This window comes from Octodon degus, unplaced genomic scaffold (assembly GCF_000260255.1).
Source record: "Octodon degus isolate 3935 unplaced genomic scaffold, OctDeg1.0 scaffold00031, whole genome shotgun sequence".
Lineage (NCBI taxonomy): Eukaryota > Metazoa > Chordata > Mammalia > Rodentia > Octodontidae > Octodon > Octodon degus.
The window spans coordinates 14,302,669-14,327,244 of record NW_004524607.1 but is presented as its reverse complement, the minus strand read 5'-3'; the positions used below and the strand labels follow the sequence as shown (position 1 = coordinate 14,327,244).

The following is a 24,576-nucleotide window of genomic DNA, read 5'->3' as shown; positions in this document are numbered from 1 at the left end:
ATATTCATATTCTATGACCAGTATCCTTGTTCCCTTCTTACCTTTGGTGCTCTTGGCTGTTAGTTCCTCATAAGTAAGCACATGAGCTCCTGTCCATCTGTCAAAGCCCCTGGACATCTCTGCCATTTCTTCCTTGTTCTTTTTGTGTCTCAGGTCAGGGATTTCTTTTCTTCTTTATTTTAATGATATTGGAGGACACCACCAGTAAATTTGTGTTATCTTCCAAGCTAGTCACATCTTTTAAACTACCTTTGAGAACTCTTAGATCATTCATTGTTGGTATCAAATAAATAAGTATTACCAGTTCATAAAGAGTCTGTCAGCAGAAGCCAAATTGCATACTTCCAGTATAGCACATTCTTTTTATTCTGCAGTTTTTATGTTCTACTGATTTACATATCTTCCCTACTATTTGCTTATTTGATTTCCTCTAAGTAAAATACATTTTTCAGCAAATGTTGCTGTATATGTAAAATAATAGGCTTTCTGCAGTGGTAAAACACCTCATCTCTAAATATAGAAATATTTGCAGATTTGTGATTTAAACCAATTTAGATGCCACTGGTTACAGAGCTGATTGGAAGGCTGTTGGTCTGATGAGTTGCTGGTGTCATAAACACCACACTCTTCCATGTCAGAACAAATCAGGAGAGTTGTTCATCTCTAGATCCAAGCAGGTCTGAAACTCTACAACATCATTAACGACAGTAATAATGATAATAATAACATGATTGGGAGGCTTTTGGTGCTTCTTATAGACTTCCAAAATGAGCTCTGTAACATCTTGATTTACTCCTGGCAAAAAAAAAAAAATATATATATATATATATGAAAAAAATCTCTCATACTGCAGAAGGGTCTGAGAGGTACTTACAGCCAAGCAATGTCTTTCAAAGGCCTAAAAGCCTGTTTTCCCCCTTTCCTTTCCACTTCAGCTAAAAGCTCCTTTGTTAAATATAGAAATTACAAGCGTTGGAAGTGAGCTTCTCAAAAATAGACAGTGCTTTGCTGCATGGCCGTGCTTGTTTCTCCAACACTCAGCACTTGAACACCAAGCCTCATCTCTGCTTCAGCCAATTATAGGAGCGATGCCTCACACCAGTGACAGCGAGGAACACTGGCAGGTGATCTCTTTCCCTTGCCTCAGTTTGCTCAACTTGCAAACAGGGCATGCTGCTACTGCCCTCAGAACATGCCATGAGGGTTGCATGGGCCTGTTGGAGTCCAGCTGAAGAGGTACCATGGAAAATATCTGTTCTTGCTGCTTCTACTCCGTCTTAGGAAAGAGGGCCCTCTACATGTGGGCCTTGACAGGGACTTTCCTTCCTGTTACCCAGTTCAGTTTTGATCACATCCTCATGACCATCAGATTCACAAGAGGGGGCTGCTGCTGCTGCTGCTGCTGCTGCTGCTGCTGCTGCTGCTGCTGCTGCTGCTGCTGAGCCTCCCAGGCCTGGAACAGTGCAAGGCACATAGGATGTGCTCAGTAAGTGTCTAAGTAGGCCTCACTCCACTCACTAGACTAGGGCATCACGCTATACACACCGAAGACCAGTGGCTTACATAGGCTCTGCCTTAATCCCATCTCTGAGAGAGGAGTTTCTCAATTCCAGATGGTTCCCTCATGAGCACTGTAAATTAACAGGTCACTGTTAAATGTTGTCAACTCTTGTTTCAGCTGTGTCTTTCCTCCTAGTCTGCTGGTGCCATAAGGGCAGGAGCTGGTTCCTAGGATCACTCCCGTATCCCCCAAAGCATCTTGCCCTATTATGCATACCAGAGGGACCAAGCTCCTAGGGCTTTATGGGTTGATTAATTGTTCAATCATTTATAGACTTAATTAGCATTGCCTCTCTCCTCCTGCATTCAGAGTCACATTCTTAGGAGCCTGAAGTACAGAGAAAACCTAATTTACTGAGCCAACTTGAAGACTTGGACCCAGAGGCAGTGGAAGCAGTTTCTTTCAATAAAACTACTTCTGACAAAGCTATAATAAGGAGTGAACAATTTAATACAGAACTCAGAGTTATCAAGCCCCATCATCTTCCTCCTCACAACAAAGTTGAGAAGATGGCTTTGACCGAGTCATGGTTCTGGCATCAGCTGTGCGGTGCTTTTTATAAGAAAAATGCCGCCCCGACCCTCCTCTGCCTGAGCAATTTCCCCACAGCTGCAATTTCACCAATTGCTCTCTCTCTCTCTCTCCTCTAAACCGTTTTCCTCACAAACACCTTGACCGATCTCCTTCCCACACAGTCCGCGCTTTTGTTGCTGTTGTTGTTAATCTCTGATATTATCCTGGTGTAATTTGCCTGATGGTGATTCCCCTGTTCCCTTTACATTGCACAGTGACTCAGCACTGCTTCATTTCTATTGTTCAAGATCTCCTCCATTTGTCACCCATCTGAGTATCACTGTCTGTGAGTCATGGCAGATCGTTTATCTCCTTTCAAAGTTGGCAGCGAACTGCCTGGATGTAATCCTCTCCTATTAGATAAGATTTTCTGAAATAGATTTGGAATATATTAGAGTCCCATTTATCTGTTATGGACAGGTTAGCCAAGGGTCTCACAAACCCCAATATCCAAGATAACCAGAATTTATTTAAAGGACAGGTTTATACTTTGAGTATCTATTAAAAAGTTCCTTGCAGTCAGTCATGGTGATACATAACTATAATCCCAGCATGCTGTGAGGCTGAGGCAAGAGGATTTCAAATTGAAGCTGAGGGTGGGCAACTCTGTCTCAAAATAGAAAAAAAATTAAAGGGGCAAGAGATGTAACTCAGTGCAAAGGCCCCAGATTCAATTCCTAGTACCACCATCAGGGAAGAAAAGGTATTTTGCGTAGCTAAGCAAGCAATGTTGGGCACAAGAAATATGTTGGGAGATGTTCACATAGGACAGGGGCCTGTCCTAGGAAAAACAAACCCCATTCTAGTTCTGAATCCCAAGAAGTGTGTAAAACTCACAGCCAACATGGGCATCACTGTGGGTGGGTTTTGAGCTTTAAATGGCAGCAATGGTTGACGGTTGAGAGCTCCCCAAAGTCGCAAGGATGGCAGCGTCCCCACACACCACTCAGCTATAGAGACTCTGCCTGCACTAAATTTCTCAATACCATTTTTTTTAAGTTCTTAGTTCTTTTTTAAAATTCTTTGTAGAAATATGTTTAAAATCCCTAATCTCAGGCCCTCAGCTCCCATCCTTACTGCTCTGTGTGCCTCCTCTTAGCAAGCTCAGAATCCTTCTTAGGGATCACTGCTACTCTGCTGGGAGGCAGAAGTCAGGACACACCCTGACCACAGTAGTCACATTGGAAGAGAGAGTGACACCTATGGGCACAATCCAGGGACTTTGTGGGCTGGTGCTGGTACCAGCTAATGGAAATACTCATTTCGTGGTCCCCGAGTGAGTGAGTGTACATGGACCACAGTTCCCCAAGCTGTCTGTCCCTGGGAGAAAAGCTGGTCATTGGAAGACAGTTGTTGCTATGGGCATCTTCAACTAGAAAGAAGGATGGACAATAAAAGCATTTGTTTTAGAGGGAAGATGGTTCATGCCCCACTATCAGCCCTCATTAATCCCCCTGACCTGTGTAATTACAATTGTCTCCCATAAAAGGCCACTTGTGAGCTCCCCACGGTCTCATTCTGTCTTTTTTTTTTTTGGGCCGTGGGGGGGAAGTGACCACCTACTCTTCTGCCCAGGTGACTGAGTCTTCCCACTGTACCCTGAAGTTCAGTTCACCACCCAGGCCTCAGGAAAGTCCTATAAAGAGATCATGTTCTTAAAGGAGAAAAGTCAGAACCAGGCAAAGGAAGAGATGAATTAGGCAAGGTCTGGGAAGGCCCTATGTCCTCATCTGACCTCTCCACATTCCACAGCCAGAGAAGCTTAAATTAGCTCCAGTGTCCAGGGCTTTTCATGGGCTCTCCACATGGACCAAAACATTGGCAAATGATTGAACTCAATCTCTAGTCTCCAGAAGTCAGGAGCTGGGGCAAACAACCCTCCTTAAAACCCCAGTCCTCTATTCACAAGGCTGCCTTTCCAGCCTGACCATCTAGGGGTCACTTCATAAGCACACACCCAGATGTGGCCGTTCCTCATGATATTTCAAAGCTTAGAATTCCATCCTGGACCAGATAATTTCTTTATTGTCCTAGTTTTATTTGTATATCCAAGGTAATATTTTTTTTAAATGTAGTGAATATTTAGATTTTCTTCAAGTTATTAAGTGAAAAACATGTTGCAATGAATCCCCTCAAAATACTTTTTGCTTTAGACACACTTATTCCATGATCTTGCTACTTTCTGGAACAGTTCTGTACGTCTTTCATGAGTGTCTTTAGTTGTGCTTTAATTTTGCTATTTCAGCATCCTGGATTGATTCAAAATGTTTTCCTTTCATTGTCATTTTAACAATGAGAAAGAGCTGGAAGTTGCAGTGCCAGATCCAGAAAATGAGGTGGATGAGGATACATTCTAAAGGTTTTGTGAGCCTGCCTTCCCATTGGACGTTACTTGATAGCAGAGCAGCATTCACCGTATTTGTTTTATCATATCTCATTAAGACAGTCATGAATGGACTTCCAGAACTGCTTCAGAAAATGGCCAGAATGATGGGAGAAGGGTGCTTGAAGCAAAGGGGAGAATCTTAAGCAAAGGGGTTTAATGGCAATATATCTTTTACTGTAATACATGTTTAAAAACTTAAGCATTCACTATATATTTATCTATGCTTATCCTTGGTTTGTTTTCAGGTATAGCTATTTCATACCCTCATTTGGTTTCAGATAAAACCAGTTCAGACTGACAAAATAAGGAAATGGGGCTTGGGAGAGTTAGGGTAGAGATTTTTATCCTGGTGTTTCCTCTATATTGGTTTTTAATGGAAACCGAATGCAGTTTAGTTATTGGAAAGCTCAAGCACAAATAATAGGCCCGTTCTGATTTAAAACTTAATTCACAGTTAAGGGGGAAAACAAGATAACATTCCAGGCTCAGGTTTATGGTTTACTGTGCTAATGTACAATGCAGTTGCCATCTATATGAGAAATATTGGTTAGTTTATAAATGGTATGCACGGGGTAGAGAGAGTTGTGTTTCATAGGTAGCTAGAAACACATAACAGCTTAATAAATTTCTAAGTATAATGGGAACATTTTTTAAATTAAAATTATCAAGTTTAATTATAGCCTTTTTTTCCTGACCTATGTGGCTCAGCAGCAAACAATGGCTGAGAAAGACCCAAACTAGTTAGTGAATAAAACAGTACCTCCTACCCTCGTATTGCCTGAGAACACTTCTAGAAAGGAAAGTCACCTAGAATCTACCACAGGGCGGGTGCTGCTTTCAGGCCTGTGAGATGGATGGTTACGTACTGGATTTGGGCAGCTCATGACTTCAAGGCTATCGGACCAGGACTGGGACGCACTGCACTGTAGGGTTTGCAGCTGTCACCAGTAAATCCCAGTAACAACTTTTTTATTAGGAATTTCTCTTTTGAATTTATTAGCTTTAATTGCATTTCCATTTTATAGTCCTCCTGAAGTGTTATTTACCATTTCTATGGGATTTTGTTAGTGTTTTTACCACATTTCCTTTTAAGTACCTCCCCCAAACCCCCATTATCCAACAGAAGACAGAATGACAATATAACCTCATGCTGTCAATAAATGAGGCGACTGTTTATTTAGCAATACATATGGGCATTTTTGCTAGCAACTCCAAATGGCTATTGGGAAAACTTTCACACTGGATCATATTTGCCAGGGCTTTTCCTATTTATATGTGCTTTGCTGTATTTCCATTACCAGCTTCTGGTTGTTTAAAAACATTGTTGACCAGCTTTTCTCTATTAAATAATATACTATGTAAAAATGTGCACACATGCTACCCTATTTAAGCTACAATGTCATTAGTTGTTTTGGTGCCACAGGGATTCAGTCGAATTGTTTAGAAAACACTGGCTCCAAGAGCAACTAGAGTTGGGCTTTATTCCTTTTTAGGGAGAGGAGGCATGAGTGGTGTTTGGGTTTGGGTGTATTTCGAGTCTGCCATTCCTAGGCCTCACACCAGGACTCCCTGGCCCAAGTGCCCAGCTAGCCATTCATCTGATGTATGCTTCCTCTCGTCCCTTTCCTTTATAACAGTGAACTGCCCCACCCACCTCAAAACCTCCTGGCCAGCCTGAGCCCCTCTCGCAGCCATGCCGTGGTGCTTTCCTGGGTCCGGCCCTTTGATGGAAACAGCCCTGTTCTTCACTACATTGTGGAGCTGTCTGAAAACAGTGAGTAGCCAAACAAAATTGTTGCTTTCAACACTCATGAGATTTTCACTTGAGTTTCGATGTCTTAAACTTTACTGCTGGTCCAGACCTACTACCACCAGAGAAATGTCAAAATGCTTTAGGAAAAGGAAAGATGATATTTGCTGGGAGGAGGACAGGAAGCATTGTTAGGGGGCTCCTGTTAGTGTCTGAGTATGGGTATGACAGAGTGCTCTTGGGAAAGGTCAATGGTGCCTCTCACCAGGGGCAAGGGTGCCTCTTATCAGGGCTGGCATAACAGTGTGCACCAACAATGGTGTGGTATACTTCTTTGGGATTTTTCTCTGCTGTAGACATGGTGCCAAGTATTGATCAGAATTGTTCATCCTTCCTGCCTCAACATCTGATCAGTTCTTTTTTTGAAACATCTCAATTCCTGTATTACCCAGCAGTTTAGCTTTTTTCCTGCCTGCTGGCCACCCCTGCCTCTGCCCTCTACCAGTCTATGGCATGTTCCATTGCTTGCTGTTGGCTCCTTCTCTCCAAGCATGTCCTTCTAAGAAACCCCATGTCCTTGTGACAGGATGGCCACCTTTTCCTTGGTGACATATGTGCTTCTATTTGACTCAGACCCCTGGCCTAGTAGTCCTGTGACAGGACACTCTTACCCAGTGATCACAAAGACATCACAAGCTTAGGGCTTAAAACTATCTCAGGCTTTTAACTCCGACTGTTCTCCTCACTCCACTGCAGCCATTCCATCCTGTAACCAGAATCCTTCACTTCTTTATTACTCAAACCAGAGTCTGGGACCTTTTCCCCCTGTGCCCCACCCAGCTCCTGGCTGCAGTGAGAGTCCTGGACCTTTGTGTTCTAGAATAGCCAAAATCTGCTCCCTTCATTCGCCAGACCATTACCTCTTACTAGGAAGGATGAGATGGTATTCTTCACTAAAATAACCTTTGAGAAGGTGAATTTTTGCTGAGAACATCATGGTTGTGTGGACTGTGAACATCACAGGTGCAGAATTCTGACAGATATCCACTGGAAAGACAGCCCCATTGGGCATCTGTCTCACTGAGACTGAGAACTGTGCTCCACTTGCCTTTATGTCCCTGATCTATAGCCCTTAGTAGGTACTCAACAAATGAACTAACAAGAATCTGTCTGCTACAGGCCCCTGACAAACTCTAAATTACAGTCCTAGACCATCTTTCAAAAGAGAATGTTCTACCTTCACCATGTTTATATAAAATAAGGTATTACTTCAAAATATCATCCAACCCATTTTCTCAACTGTTTTGCCTAAGTCAGAGGAAGTTTTTAATGTGTAATCATTAACCCACTTACTTATTTATCTACCTTCCCATTCATCCATTAACCTATCTGTCCATCAGTAAGTGTTGATTGGTCACTTGATCAATGTCAGGCATTTTGTTGGATGTTGTTCTTCAGAGATTAGGAGATCAGCCTCAACTGTGAAAGGCAAGGAGATAGATCCATCAGGGTCAATGTCACTAGTTTTTTGTATTTGTGGTATAGGAGACAGACCTCAGGCCCTTGCAAAAGCTGTGAAAGTACTCTATCCCTGAGCTGAACCCCCAGCCCAAGTGTCACTACTCTTTTACTGGTGCTTGCCATACGTTGGACAATCCTGTAGGTGTTCAGTTTGCTTCATTTCACTGATAAAGGAACAAGGTCATCAGTGGTTCTCAGGGGCCTCTGACTCTTCTGACAGGACCCATCTTGGAGCTGAGTGAGATCCCAGCTGTTTTTCCTTCAGATTCTCTAATGCATGAGGCATTACACAGAGATCAGTATGGAAGAGTTGGTTTTATCCTCGCTGTCCCTGATGACAATAGTATAAGACTGTGGCCTTGGCCAAAACAGTACATGCTTGTGCCAATTGGTGTGTTGTGTGCCTTCCTGTCATGGCAAATAGAAGACCTGATCCATCATCTGAACCAATGATCAAATTTTTATTTTGATTAGGAATGAGTGCCCTTAAGAAGCAGCTGAGCATGCTGGCTAATTATAGCCAGCAAGAACAGCTTAGCGGCAAGTCTACTAAAATGGAAATTGCATTTGGCCTACACTCAGCTCTGTGCAAGTGGACGGTGCTAAATAACCTCATCCAGCAGTCCATCCACCCAGCTATTTAGGGAGCCTCTGTGGCCAGCCCCTACTGCTGGCAGAAGGGGATGCTGTTCTCTTGGAAAACATGGATCCTGAAAGGACCAAAGGACCATTGTTTAATGGCTGAGGCAGGTGCGTCGTAACACCTGCCCTCAGAACATTCCCAGCACCACAGAAATAAGGGCCTTTTTGGAACTTTGTAGATCAGAATTCTGGAGCTTCATTTGAGCATTTGTCCATGCTCTTGCCTAGAGTAGAAACCCTTGTGCAGGTGTTTGACCCTGTCTGTGTAAGTGACCCGTGGTTTGCCCTCTGAAGTTGGATGGTTCTTTTGTCCCAGATGCCTTAGTGAACTGCAGGCACAGAGAGGGACTGCAGTACCCTAGCACTCCATTCAAGGTACTTACCGGGTGGGCTGAGAAGTGCAGAGGGTCAGGCCAAGTGGCAGGTGAGGAAATCCTGGGGAATTCATTGAGATATTGTAGGTTTGATAGCCAGGACCCTAGAAGCAGTATGAAAATCCTGTTGAGTTATGACAGCATTTGTCCCACTTTCTAAAGTGTTTGTTATTTATGGTCAAGTATGATCTGTCTTTGATTTTATGATGATCACAAGGGGAAAACACTATTAAAAAATTGTGAAAGATTTTGAAATGAACCTGATATGGCTGGTTCATGCACTCATAGATGGAGAATTTCAAAGATGGTTGGGTATTTCATCCTTTGAAATTCTACCATTCACAGTAGGATGTGATACTTGTGATACCTGGATTAATGCTGGGGTTAAGGAGATGGATAAGGCCAGGCCTACCTTGGAAGTGGTTGGCACCACCCAAAGACTGGTAGCATGGAGAGGATAAAAGGGAGAAGCAGGCTCACTGCTGCTGCTTCTGCTTGCTGCCTCTTGCTTGTCCTGCCATGAGCTCTTTCCCTGCTGCAGTGCCCCTCTGTGAGGCTATCCTGCCTTGGAGGCAACCAGCTATGGACAGAAACCTCCACACACTGTGAGCTGAAATAAACCTTTCCTCTTGTAACTTGTGAGTGTCAAGTATTTTGCCTCAATAGTGATAAAAGTAATCAAGACACAACCCAAAACAGATTATTGGTTATATCATCTAGTATCCATCAGATTATCTGAATTCTTAGGCTCTGTAGTTTTCATTACCTTTAGGCCATCTTACAACTCTGTAAATTGTAGAAAACTTAATAGTAATACAAATGATTCTTGTCCATGGAAATGCAAATAGATGCAGATAAATTTTACCCTATAGAATATAAAAATGTAATTGGATGTTCAGCGGTGTGCAACTATTTGTAAATTCATTTTAGCACCACCAACATATGTGTTTTTTGAAATCTCCTTTGATAAAACTGTAACATCTTACTGGTCCCTCACAAATGACTGAGCTAACTAAAATTGCCGACATATGTTCATTTTATATTTGTATAAGAACAATGATTTTCCTTTTGATACATTTATCCTTGAGCGTGAATACATGTATATCACACATAGAAATGCAAATAGTAATATTCAAATACTCATTTAATCCAGTGGTTGCTACAGGTATCCATGGTAACCCTGATATTTGGAGAAGCCATCTTAGTTCTTAAACTGAGCCTTTGGCAGATTTCCATGGACTGGACTAAGGCATCTCACTACTGGCCTAGAATAATGGTATTTTTTTATACTCTGGTTTCTCTTCAGATCATAGAACAATGGTATTTTATCAGTTAGTAAGAAAAACTAAAATCATTTTTTAGATCTCAGTGCCAGCTGCCACATGTCTTTTTGTAAGAACCTGTAAGTAACAAGCATCATAACATTAAGAATTCAGAATACTTCATCTTATTTAGTTTTCCTGTTATTTTTTATTTATTTGTTTGGTTGGTTGGCTTTTGGTAGATATGAGCATTTGTAGTTGTGATATATATACATATATATATATATACATATACATATATATACAAAAGATATATATATATAAAAGATATATATATATATATATATATATTTCTTAGAGCCAGCCAAATAGCTCAGTGGATTAAAGTACCTGCTTAGGCAGATTCAGGGACTGGGGTTCAATCCCCAGCCTGCCATGCTGGCCCTGCCTCTGGGGCACACTGAGATGACAAATGAGACTGGGTATGGTGGTGCACACCTGTAATCCCAGAGGTTGGGAGGCTGAAAACAGGAGAATCACTAGGAGTCCATTGTGTAGTGAGACCCTATAGGCCCCGTACTAACTACAAAATAATAATAATAATAATAATAATAAATAAAGTTTTGTATGTTCCTTAACAAATATTTTTAAATAGCTCAAAACAAGGAATAAAACTCATCCCTACAGTCTTCACATAGAAAAAACAGCCTTGCGCCATTCTGTACCCCTAGCCACTCCCCACCCTCCTCCTGGCCTTGGCGCATCACCTACCCCATCTTTGTCTCTCCCTTCCAAGTTCTCCTTCTGCTGATTCCTTCTACTTCAGAAGTTAGCTCTAGGTGTCCTCTCAGCCTTGCAGCCTCTCGCCCAGGCTCAGCCTGCCCACTCTTCCCTGCTGAAGCCACACCAGTATTGTCTTGAAGGATAGCTCCCCTGAGCATGACTCAGTCCATATCCCCCAGCCATCCCAACCTGCAGTGTTCTTGATTACTCCCACCACACACAGTGCTTCATTCCTGTGATTTATCTTCTGTCTCTCTTTTCATAATTATTCCTTATTCTCATCTCTTTGACCACATGTACTGAATGGTCTGAAGACTATTTTCTCTCATACCTCTAAAATGTGGAATTCCCAGGTTTTTCTTGCTCAGCACTTGGCCTTCTCATCCCACCTGCTTGTCCCAGTGATCTCATATGTGCCATGGTTTGCCTTTCATGCACCATTACCATGTATTTTTCCAACCCAGACCTCTACCTTGAGCTTCAGACATCTTTACCTTGATGTCCTACAGGCTCATCATAATCAAAGTGCTTCATACAGAATTTGGCATCTCCCTTGCAAAATGATTTCTCTTCTAAATTACAGATGGAAATTTACTCTCATCTTTTTTGCCATTCCCTTTCTTCATAAATATATCAGTAAATTCTGTTGGTTTTACTTTTGAATTTTTATCTAGTCCATTGTCCTTCATGGTTCCTGTGACTAGTGGTGCTGACCAGCTTCCAACCCATTGCACTGTCTGTAGATGTGTCCTCCCCAAGAACTCATTCACTAACTCTGCAGGGATAGTGACACAAAGTACACAGCTGATCCAGGAACTCCCTGTCTGAACCCTTAAGAGCTCTGCAAAAAGGGCACTGGGAAGTAAGGCTGGAGTTCCCGCAAAGAGTGCCTTGCATCCACCCCAGCTAGAAGCTAGTCACTGGCACACCTATAAACCAGACTTGTAGCCTAATTCTGTCTTGTATAGAGCTACTCATTGCTTAAGGAATAGAGTTCAGGCTTATTAGCATAGTAGCTGGCACCATGCATCACCTGACCTCCACCTGCCTCTCCAGGTTTATCACAGTCATTCATCACTTTGCTTGTGCTCCAGCATCAGGGCATTGTCCATAATTCCCAATGCATAACAGTTATTTAGCACTCACAATGTCTGCAAATTCGCTCCCTGTTCTGCCCTTCTATCTTTGTCTCATCCATTCCCACTTAGCATCTGTCCTCAGGTATTGCCATGATCTTGGGTACTGTCTTGTCCTATCTCATCTCCAAGGAAGTCTATCCCATCTCAGCCAAAAGTGCATGAGGCACAAACCCATCTCTCCTCTCCCAGGCAATGTGCCCAGTTCCACCTCCAGGAGGCGCAGTACCTGTCTACTCTTCTAGGTGGCGCTGTCCTCTCTTCTCCGAGAGGCGCTGTCCTTGGTGCTGGAGTGATGGTACACCACCCCCACCCCCCTTTAGAACTTTCAATAATAAAAACAGCCCACTGTGGCATGCGTGCTGTAGGTTTGTCACCACTGGGTAGAGTCAAGACAAACTAGGTCCTTTGGGCCCAGCAAAGGCAGGCCAGAAATTCTAATGAGACTATATACAAGGACACTATTGTAATACTCCCTACTTAAATTTACAAAGAAAGTCTTCCATCATGAAGGCTTTTGGTTCTGAGGTTCAGATGTTCTAATAGTTATTTGAGTTTGCATTTCTGTGATTGAGTACTATTGAACACATTTTTCTAAGTAGTTTCACTATTTGCACTTTCTCTGCTGTGATCTATCAATTTCCTTTCCCCTATTTTTCTATCCAGGCCTTACAGATTTTTTCTGTCCATTTGTGACAAGTATTTTTTCAATTTGCTTTCTTACCCTTAATTTTTTGTACATTACTTTTTTATGTAGAGAAATGTTTGATTCCTACGTAGTTAAATATATTGACAGTTTCTTTTACAGTTTCTTTTGTGTTAGGATATTGCAGCCTTATCAAGCATAAAATAAATAGCATAAATGTTCACCTCTGAAAAAGGCTTATTTTTTATAATATTTAACTTTAATTCATCTGGAAGTTGTAATATATAATGTGTATTTTAACATATGATTTTTTAAAATTTCTTCTAAATGGTCCATTTTCCCAGCATGATAAATCAAACAACCCATTTATTTATGATGCTTGCTTTTTTATATCTCAAGAGAACCTGTTGATTGAAAAGTCTGGGGATTATTTACTTCCATTGATTCATCATCTGATTTTTTGAGACAAGGTTTTATTGTGCATTCCAGGCTGACCTTGAACATGTGGCAATTCTCCTGCCTTGGCCCCCGACATGCAAGGATTATAGGTGTGCACCACCACAGCCAGTATCATTAATTTTCTACTATCACTTTTACAGAATTTTTGTCCATAAAAATTGAGTTCCAAAATATATTTTAATAATCAATATATCAAGTTCCCTCATCTTTTCAAAATTTATTATTTTCTTGCTGCTTTACATTTTCAGGAAAAAAATGGAAGTATTTTGTGAAGTTTCAAAAGCAGTCCACTGAGAGCTGGGTGTAGTAGCACATACTTGTAATAGCACTCAGAAGGCAGCAGCAGGTGGATCTCCATGAGTTCAGGCCAGCCTGGGCCATAATAGTGAGCTCAAAGCCAGTTTAAGCTGCATACTAAGACCCTGACCTAGTCCCACTGAGTTTGTAATCAAAGTAAACCTGTGATGAGTTCTAAAAGAACTAAATTCTCAGTAATTCTGTTTTTCCATACAGAAGATGTGTGTCTCCATTCATACTCAGCTCTTTGTATTGCTTAATGAAGCTTAGAGGTTCATACCCATTGTTAAAATTATCTTAAGATTTTGTCTCATTCTATTGTTAATAGAATTTTACCCATTTCATCTTCTAACTACTTATTGTTGGAACCTAGGAAGACTACTGATGTTTAAATATTTGTTTTTCATTCAACCACTCTCTCTATATTTTAATGACCTTTTTTGTTGATACTCTTGGTTTTCAAGGTAGATGATCATATCTTCTCTAAATAATGAAAATTTATCTTTTCCTGTTTTGTTTTTCATATCTTACTCAGGTTTGAGAATAATTTTAAATAATAATTAGTATGGTAGTATCTCTTGTTGCTTTTCCTCTCATCTCAGTAGAATGTCTGCCAGGATTACATTGTCTTGTACAATATTGATTTTTTTTGTTACTTATTGAGGTATAATTCACATAGAACAAAACTAGAGATATCTTAAGTGAATTTTGGCAAATACATATACACATGTACTCCACACTTCAAACAAGATGCAAATCTTTTCAACCTTCTAGAACATTCTCTGGGTCCCTGCTCAGTCATTCTGCCTACTTCAGAGGCAACTGCTTCTCTTGATTTTCATCACAACAAGTTGGTTTTACCTATGTTTTATATAAATGAATAAAATATTGATTTGAAAGAGCAATTTTTCAGCACATAATACATTCCTCCCATTCTAAACTCTTGGGATTTTAAAAATCATGTAAAGAAATATATTATTTCTAAGGAAATTATTCTTAAAATAAGTACATATTGCATTTGGGAGTACTTGTAACTTGTACAGGAGAATTGAATATGGGCGTGTTGTTTAGGTCCCCTACTCTGACATGTACTTGCCAGACCTCCTTGCCAAAGAGGTGTCAGGACAAACTGATGCTCTGAAGGCCCCAATCTCCATCTGTGGCTCCAGGATCCCAAGACTCCAACCTGGAATCAGTGTACTTTCTTTAATTCAGATAGAAACACTGTCTGCTGGAAATTGGGAGTTAATAACATATCTTCATCTTTTTAAAAAATAATTTTCCAGAAGGAGCATCTAGTGTGAGGACTATTTCTTCATCTTTTACATCAATTCTGGTCACCTGTGTTCTGCTCCACACAGCCAGTTTCTCTGCTGGGAAAGTAGGGATTTCCTTTGATCTCTGCCTGCCAGCCTGTTTCTTTTTTACCATGGCTGATAGGAAATACAAAGCTTAACTGCGCACGTAACAAAAGTACCTAAGATATCCCAGTGTGTAGAACATGATTTTGGATTTATTTTTATTATCCAATTTTATATACATTTTCACTTTAGAAAATCTTTAAGTCTTTAAAAGAGATTGCAGCTGGGTATAGCAGCACACACCTATAATCCCAGCACTTTGGGAAGCTGAGGCAGGAGGATTGCACATTTGAGACTGTCTTTGGCAACCTAGCAATTTAACAAGATTCCAAGTTAAAATAACAAGTAAATAAGAACCAAGAGATCCTCTCTTTCTATAAACAGAGAGAGAGAGAGAGAGAGAGAGAGAGAGAGAGAGAGAGAGAGAGAGAGAGAGAGAGAGAGAGAGAGAGAGAGAATATATAAACATTTTAAGAGCAGCCTTGAAGAAAACCAGAGCCATGATCTCTTGACTTCAGGCCAATATATTAACCATGTAGTCACTCGTGTCTGATGGTATTATTCACAGAGAACTCCCAGGTACAGTATATTCTCAGTTTGAGAGACAAGAACACTTCCAAAAATGAGCAACAAATCCAAGAACACAAGAGATGGTCTAAAAATTTAGTATATAAACAATTTCCATGGCAGTGGCCCCACAAGCCAGACATTTAGAGGGATTAGGGAGGCCATCCTTGAGCTGAGTACTGGAAAGGAAGGACATGGATGGTACTATTCTCATGAGGGCCTAGGCTGCGGAGGCCTGACTGCAGGACAGTGTGATGGGTGTCCAGGATGCCCAGTGTTGTGGCTTGTGTCTAGATGTCCCTCCAAAGCCGCATGCACTCATAGGCGGGGCTTTTGGGATGTGCTTGAATGCAGGTATGTGAATGTGGACTAAGTGTGTATAAATATGGATTGGGGTATGATAATTGAATTTGCCCACTTATTGGTTTAGCATTATTCTGGGTTGGGGTAATGGGAAGCCCTACCCTTGGTGTGGATTCCAATAAGTAAGCTTGTAGCCTGGATGGAATAGAAGAAGGAGAGAAGGAAGGCAGCTTTGCTACCTTGCTGCCTTTCCTGCCATGGACGGTTTCCTCTCTGGCACTGTGCCTTGGAGCCAGCCAAGTGTGGATTGAAATGTCTTTAAATTGTAAGTTAAAATAAACTTCTCCTTTAACTTTGGGTGCCAGATATCTTGTCCCAGCAACAAGTAACTAAGACACTCTGGCATATGGGTTCACAGGATCAGAAGGTTCTTTAGGACAGGAGCAACTGGAGGCAGGGTTGAAATGGATGGCTTTAGCGAAAAAAATTTATGAATAATATTGCATTTTAAAGTACAAAGTAATGCCTGCTGATTGCAGATAGAGAAATGCTAGCAGACATATAGAGAAGCTGTTTCTTATTTGCCTCCACCATGAAGGTGTATTGCTGGCAGCTGAACATGCATCCTTTACTGAAAAGGATACTGAGAGATCGCAGAATGCCAGGCTAGGGTCCTGTACACTGGAGAGCTTCACAGGACAACTGAATAAGGGAATGAGAATGGAAACAAGTTTTAGCAAGATTAACCTGGCAGCATGGTACAGAAAACAGTGTGAAGGTCAAGGTTTGTGTAGAGGGTGCTGCAGGCCATGCAGGACATCCTTGAGTTGCTGACTGGCTTTCCCCTGGAGAGGACAAAAGAGGGCTAGGAACTGCAGGCCTGGTCCTGGGAAGCAAGAGGCCCTCTGAGGAGCACTGGTCTAGGCAGAGCACTCGTTAGCCTGACTGGAGCCTGTGTACTTGAGCTGACATCTTAGGGTTCCAGTAGCAATATCCTAAGGCAGTCTGTCTGCCTAAGTGTGGAGCATGCTGGTGCCACAGTGGTCTGCTCTGTTCTGTGCCCATCTATCGCTGCTTTCTGAACCCTGGCTTGGCTATATCAGCTGCCAAGACAGCATCAGGAGAACATCCTCTCCAGCCCCCTGCCCAGCATCTTTTGAGGAGAGGGCTCTTCCTACACAAAGAAAATGTCTAAGCTTGTGGCTCAGTTCTGTCTTCTGATGCTGCAGGTGTCTTTTCATGTGCAGTGCTGCCACTGTCTTATGCAGTGCGCTCCATGAGCTCATTTGCTCTGGCGTGAAAGCCGCTCCCAACTGTCACCACACAATATGTTAAACATCTTCATCTACGTCTGCTATTATGCACTTAAAAGCTGATGGGCTTTGTGCTGTTTTGCTTGCCAAAGCGGCAAAGCTTTCTTCTGTGTGCTTCACATCACTTCAATGCTGTCTTTGAAACACATCTCACACAGGTATTTTCTGATAGCCTCGGAGTTGTTAGGCAGTACTTCATGTTTTAGCTCATTTTCCTTTGGGCTTCTGCATATTGAGCTTCGCATTAATAACATTTGCTCCCATTTTAAAATGCATCCAGGGAGACAATGCTTGTCACAGGCATGTATAAAGGAAAGGCTGTCGCCATGGTGTGAGCCCAGGGAGGGTTGGGTGAGTGCTTCAGGTCTCATTTCCATTAGGTCCTTGCTCTAAGGCAAGATGAGGAGTGGACAAAGAATCCAGCATGGACCCCACATCTTCTGTTACCCTCACCTCCTGGAAGACTGCCCCAGCCTGTCCTTCAGACTGATGGAGTATACTACACAGGTTTGTCTGTGGTGACCACTCAGTGGGAACAGAATGGTCCCACAGATTGTGGTCCCCAGGGCTGAGCCAACTTCCACTCAAGAACAGTCACCCATTTCAATAACTTGCCAACCAAGGTTTAACCTATCTCCAACCTGCTGGAGAAGATACATTGCCACCATCATGATGAGGCTTCCTGCCAAGTCTGCCTTTCCCTCAGCTTCTGGTGTGCTCAGTTCCTTTTGTTCTTGGTGGTCAGCCCAGACTCAGACCTCTAGAGAACCACCTTTGGTGTCCTTTGCTGCAGTTCTGAAGGCCAGATTCCCTCATAGGCAAATATCCTGTTCCTAGAGTCACTTTGACCATGTCTATTGGTGGTGGGTTTGGTACTTTTCATCAATACCTCATTCCTCTGCTTCTTAACTTTTAAGGCAAAAACTCAGTGCATTTTTAGCTCTAATCCTGTGGACTTTTTTGTTTCTCTGAAGATTGGAAAGCCCTTCCCAAAATTAAGGACATAAGACTGTGTCTCAGTTAATTTTCTCATGGCTGGAATAATACCCAACACCAAGAATTAAGGAAGGAAAGGTTTATTTAGCTCACAGTATGTGAAGGTTTCAGTCCATAGTCAGCTGGCTCCCAAGGCAGAGTGGCACATAGCAGAGGGCAGCAGTTCATGGTGGCAGCGAAACAGCAGACTGGGAGGAGCAATGGCAGAGAGCAAGCCTCTTTCTTTCCCCTATATTGTATTCAGGATATCTACCCAGGGAGGTATAACACTCATACTGATAATCTCAGCAGCACTCACACCCATAATCCCAGCATTGGATCATGAATTAATCACAAACTCTAGAAGTCCACACCATGACTGCATGAGGCTTTGGGCGGTACGGCTGGACACAAACCGTAAGAGACTGTATTTTGACTGCCCTTTCTGAATGTTTCATTTGGGGCAGGGACTATCTATCCACTTTCTATTCCCTTGCACTGCCCATAGAGTCCCTGTCTTTTCTAAGCTGCCCATTGCTCAGGCATCCTCAGCAATATATGACCTGTCCCTCCTGTGGTCTCAACCTCATTTCTTGGAGTTGTCGTGAGCAGGTGTACCACATGGCATTCTTTCATATTTGAGTATACACATTTCAAATGTGTCTAGATAGTTTCTCCATCTGGGGTCCTCACAGGCCCCTTGTAAGGGGATAGTCCATTCTGAAAACACTATAATTTGCAGAATAGTCCCCTAAAAATCATTTTCTTTCTATTCCTTTAATAATTTTAAAACCTGAACTACACAGAAAACATCATTTAACTTTTGTGCCAGTGGTTATGCTTCTCTTTCAGTGCCAAAGGGAGCTTTTACTGGACTAAGAGCAAGCTTGTGGTCTGGATGATCTGTGTGCAGGGCTGGACCCTGGCATGGATAGAAACTGCCCTGCTCAGTGAACTCTGCAGAGGCTGCAGCTGTGTGTCTCTGTTCAGTGATAACAGGATTTTAAGGGTCCTTTAATGTAGTGGAGCAAGTGTTATTCCTCCACCAGGCTAATCACAACAGCTCATCCAGAAGACCACTAACCATGGGTTGGACTCTCCTAAAAACTTAAAGATAATTATACAAAAAACTGAATGCTTTTTAAAAAAACACTTGCACTAAAATCCTGTGCTTGTTTCATTTTTTTCTCATAGTTTTCCAGATTTTTGCTTATATTATGTTTTGTCACATATATTATGTATATATACAAACATATACATACACACAAATTGCAAGGGCAGAAAATATCACATAAAATTTATCATTTTGTATTACTTTTATGATAGAAAAAAATTGTCTGGATGGCCGGTAGGCAGTTCTTTGTAGAGTGACCCACATTTTGCATGGCTAATATAATTTTGGAGCTCTCATTAAGAAAGACAACTCGGGCCAATGAGATAGCTTAGTGCTCTAAAGCACCTTCTTAGGCAAGCTTAGGAAAGTACAAGGACAGTGGTTTGTTTCCCTCCCCCCACACACACACACACACACCACCACCACATGCCATGCTAGCCCCATCCCTAGGGCCGGCTGAGCAGGTCACAAAAAGAAAAGAAAAGAAAAGAAAGACAAAACAAAGTTGAAAGGGCCTCTGCTTGGACCTTGGCAAAGGCCATAGCTGTCAAGGGGCCAAAAGTTGAAGGGCCTCTGCTCATACTTCTTTGGGGCTAATGTCAACTACCTGTCAAAAGGGTATAAAGTGACTGCTATTATGATGCGTCCCTTCTTTATTTCTGCTCCCTCTCCAGGAGCAAGAGGTCTGTAGCCCCTGGGAACCCCCACCCCATCCTGCAAAGATCCAGCATCCAGAGTAAGCACAGAACCTAACTCTGGCTCTCAAAGGGTTCTCAGCCTCCAGCTAGCATAAGGCTTGGGATATATACAGACTAAAATCTCCATATATGGTATGCACAAACCCCCATGTGCGCGCGCGCGCACGCACACACACACACACACACACACACAATGTTAAATGTCTTTTGCAAAGCTCACAGAACCTTCCAATGAATGTTCCACTCAGACCCTCATAACTTGCCCCACTCCACTCCTGCCCAGCTCCAGAACAATCATTCATTCACAGGTATTCCTAAGTTTTTTTTTTTTTTTTTTTTTTAGAACAGCTTTAGGCTTACAGAATTATTGCAAAGGTATAATCTCCATGTAGCCCACAGCTAGTTTCTGCTGTTACTAGCCTCTTTCATTAGTGTGACACATTTGCCACCCTAACAAAACCACATAGTGTATTGTCATGAGCTGAAGCCTATGCTCTCTGCAAATGTCCTCCATTTCCTGTCTCCTACCCAAGGATCCCTTCCAGGACCCACATGACACTTAGTCATCGCATGTCCTCAACCTCCCCCCTGCAGACAACTTCTCAGACTCCTTTTTTATAAGACCCTGATGGTCTTGAGGACAGGCCCAGTACTTCACAGAACGTTGCTTTCCTGAGAGGGGAATGGAGCACCATCCTCATCTCATCCCATCAGGGTGCACAGTGTTCACATGATTCAACATTGACTTGCCACTGATGCTTTCAAACAGAAAAGATTAGCTTAATCAGTGCCTTGGGCTAGCTCTCACTGTCTTGAATGTGCAGTGTCATCCTAAGAAGTTCAGTGTCCTATTTGGTAGTGCTGGTACTTGCCTATAATCCCAGCATTCTATGAGGGTAAGGCAGGAGGATTAAAAATTCAAACCTAGCCTTGGAAAAATTTCAGTTTAGCAAGAACCTATCTCAAGAAAAAGGGCTGAAGATGTAGCTGAATATGAAGGCCCTGGGTTCACTCCCTGTCTTGTCTAGAAAGACAGGCTGGTTGGTAGAAGGGAGCATCTCTGATCAGCATCAGACTTTCTCTCTCAATGACTATCTTTGCAACCAAGTCCTGAATTTCCTAGCTTTAATCCCTAGCAACAGACATGGCTGGGTTTATTCAGAAGTTTCTACCAACTGCATTAATAGTGGAAGGAGAGACCATGAGCTTAGAATCAGTCCTTTCTCCTGTGCAGGTAAGGATAGTCCCATCTACCCAGAGTCACTGTGAAGGCTGAGTGTGGACAGTCAGGGCCATCAATAACACCTAGAATGTGGGAGGTGCTTTTGCTAAACAGGTGAGTGTTGAGTTCGACCCTCTGTCGGGCACTGTTGTAACTGCTGAGGATCAAGTAGTGAATGAAGTAGATCCTAATGAGGTTTATCTGGTGAGTATTCATTATTAATGTCATCCAATATTTATATTTTGGGAGACATAATATGAAGGTAGCTATAGAAAAACTGCAGTGGAATTAGAATTCGAAAAATAATAAATTTTATGCACTTTAATTCTTCCATTTAACTCTGTAGCCTGAGGGAAGTAGCCTTGTTTTAATGAAGTAATATTCATATGCTTTCAAATAAAATACAAGGTGTAGCATGAATAAAATTATGTTTTTTATCAACCAAATGGACAATTAAGGCCATTATAAATTATCAGTGCTGGCAATGTTGTGACAAAATAGTCACTATCTAAAAACCTTTTATTATAAAAAGTACTAAATAGACACAGAAATATGTCTTCAATGGCCATTAACATTTTTCACCACTTGTTTCATCTATCCCTCTCTCTTTTTTTTTTGCTAAAATGTTTAAAAGCATTAAAAGAAAGCCTAACTATTATGTCATTTCATTCCTACGTGATTCAGTAAGCAACTAAAAAAGAAAAATCACACCCCAAAATATCAGTGGCAGTCCTTAATATCAACTAATACTATTTGTATATTCCTAATTGTCTGAAAAAAATTTACAGTTGATTTGTTGGCATTCAGATTCAAACTTGATCCATCTATTGTATTGTTGGCTCATCCCTAGTGCCTTTAATCAGCACAATCCCCACAGACCCTCCCTCACAACTGAACAGAGACCCTGATACTTCTCTTATGAGTGTCCCTCGCCCTGCAGTGGGATCATAGGGTCAGTGAATTGGTCCTACATATTTATTGCATAGAGAACTTGACTCATATTTGGTCTCAGATTTTTTTTGCTCCCTCATAGAGTGTGTGTGTGTGTGTGTGTGTGTGTGTGTGTGTGTGTGCACGCACGCACATATATGTGCATGTGTGGGGGCACATCCCGCAGCATCGTGGGAGGCCTCACATTCTACTTTTGGAGATATTAAGGTTGATCCATAAGTCTATGAATTCACCACCTGTAAAGCTTGGGAGAATCATTCATACCTCCATGTGCCTTTAATTTCTCAACTGTAAGGAGGAGAATGCTTTCAGACTTGCACTGATCTGCAAATGCCAGGTTTTAATGACAGTTCTCTTAGCAATTAGGAAAAATTTTCCTTCAAATCATTTTCTTTCAAAATCATTCCTTCCTCAGGTACCATTAACTGAGAAAATGGCAATGCTCTTTTTTTTAATCAGAATAAGCTTCTGGAACATTCCTAAAGATTGGAAACCTCCAGCATTAGAGCCAGCAGAGAATGAGGAGTGATTAAGTCCTCTAGGGTTCTGAGCCCTGCAGTGGGGATGGAGATGAGCAGTGCCCCTCTCTGTGACAGAGGTTTGTTTACCAGCCAGGCTAGGGAAGTCTAAAAGTCCTCGTGTCCTACATCAGAGGCACAAGAGGAGCTCTGAAGAGGAGGAAAAAGATATTGAAACTTTTATGGAATGGTTGCCTTCATCAAAAGATTCTTCTATATCCCAGCCCCTCAGACAAGCATTGTGTCACATTCTTTTGTGGGGACTGGCTGGAAGAAGAATCTTTAAAAGGCTTCTGCTTATTGATTGTCAGGAACAGACTTCTATTTAAATTTTAACAGTTCTCAGCACGCTTGCAATTCTGAAGCTTGTGAACAGGCAAGTCCTTCCCAAACTACTTTTCTTTTGGGTACAAATCAGAGTGCCCATGAGATGGATCGGGTTCATTTGTATTAGTTTTCAGTTTAATCTCTCTTCCTGCCACATCTTTTATCTTCTAGTAGGAAAGAAAAAGGATAAATAAAGAATTCTATAGATGCAACCAGAGGACTGAGCAGAGCCTGAGACACAGAGGAGATTAATAGGCCCCGTTGTCAAATCAAACTGGGCAGCAGACCCTGCAACTCAGGTTATAGACTTTCAAGAGCTGTTTACACTCCAAATGAACAAATGGCTGAGGGTCACAAGGGGCAGAGGGTGGCACTGGGGGTAGAAAAAGCAGTGTCTTAATGTGACTGTTGCCATAGCAGAATATCTGAGGCTAGATAATCTATACAGAGAAAAGGATTAGTTGGTTCATGTTTCTGGTGGATTGAAGGTTCAAGTAGCTTGATGTGGCATCTGATAAGGACCAAGCAGTGTCACATGTGGCATGGAAGTAGAAGGGAAAGTGGATAGAGATAGAGTAAGGAGAGGTGCCAACTCCCTTTGCAATCACCTGCTCTTGAGGTAAACAATCCAGTCCCACAAAAGTAGGAACTCTCTCCTGCAAGGAAAGCATTAATCCTTTTTAAAAACCCCCAGTTCTCCCAAAGCACCACCTCCCAACAGCACCTGCCAACCTCAGTGTGAGAGTTGGTGGGCATACCACCACATTCAGGCCATAGTAGGCAGCATCCCGGGAACCTCCCTGCCCTTCCCCTTGGCCTAACAAATCCTTATAGTCAACTGATCATAGCACCTGTCCTTCTGACTTTGTCCCTTCCTGCACCGGCTGTCCCTCTCTCTGTATCTAACTGACCAGGTGAGTCTTTCCCTTCCAGACACTGTAATATCTAAAGGAAGAGGGGTAAAAGAGAAGTTTTAGTGGGGGCTATATCACTCAGGGCTTCCACAGGAAACAGCCAGCACTCTTGAATAAGAATGATAAAAGGAGAGGTTTTAGAGTGCTTACAGAGGTGTGGGGGAGACACAGTGACCTGGGGCCACTGGTCTCAGAGCCTTCTCAATCCTTGGAACACAGAGACCAGGGGAGTCACAGAGCTTTAAGAGGTTATATAGAGCTTCCATCTTGAGATGCCCAGGACAGAGGAATAGAAGACACGGCAAGTCCAAGGCATCCTCTCAGGGGACTCAGTAGAGCCAAACTTCCTCCTGGTCCTCCAGGGGAGGTCATACCATAAATCTCCATCTACTAAGCCACTTGCCGGTGGGCAAGTGCTCTTGATATTGACTTCAGACACAGGCAAGTATGGGAGTTCTGAGGCATTGTTTTTCATAGTGGCTACACCATTTTACACTCCCCTCAGTGGTATACAAATCCTCACCAACAACTGTGATTTTCTAATTTGTTGATAATAATATCCTAATGCATTCAGATAGTATGTCTCTGTAGTTCTGATTTGTCTCTAATTTTTACCCAAGTTCAAACAAAATCCAACTCAAGAGCTTATAGCCAATTACATTGTTGCCAACATGTAGTCTCTGTTTTTCTTACCATGCACCAGTAGTCTTTGAAATGAAGACAGTTTCCATCAAAAAAATCATCTTAGTAAGGGAGGCCTTGCTCCATATCAGCCATATGATATTAGGGAAGGCTCTCTTGCCCTCTGTGGAGACAAGTGGCCCTCATTTGTAAGGGAGCCTGCCTGGAAAACCAGCTTACCATGAGCTGTTGATGTGGAGAGGAGGCTGTCAGACTCCAGCATGAAGAGAGGTGGCAGGTCT

At 42.2% G+C, this 24,576-nt stretch overlaps 1 protein-coding gene across 2 annotated transcripts in view; it reads left to right on the top strand.

Annotated features, from left to right (window-relative positions):
- The window catches only part of Sdk1 (sidekick cell adhesion molecule 1), a 986,062-nt gene that overhangs the window by 768,416 nt on the left and 193,070 nt on the right, over window positions 1-24,576 (top strand). For both annotated transcript variants that reach the window (XM_023713416.1, XM_023713415.1), the window contains exon 14: window positions 6,158-6,294. In XM_023713416.1, coding sequence (XP_023569184.1) covers window positions 6,158-6,294 — 137 coding nt within the window. The remainder of the gene's footprint in view (window positions 1-6,157; window positions 6,295-24,576) is intronic.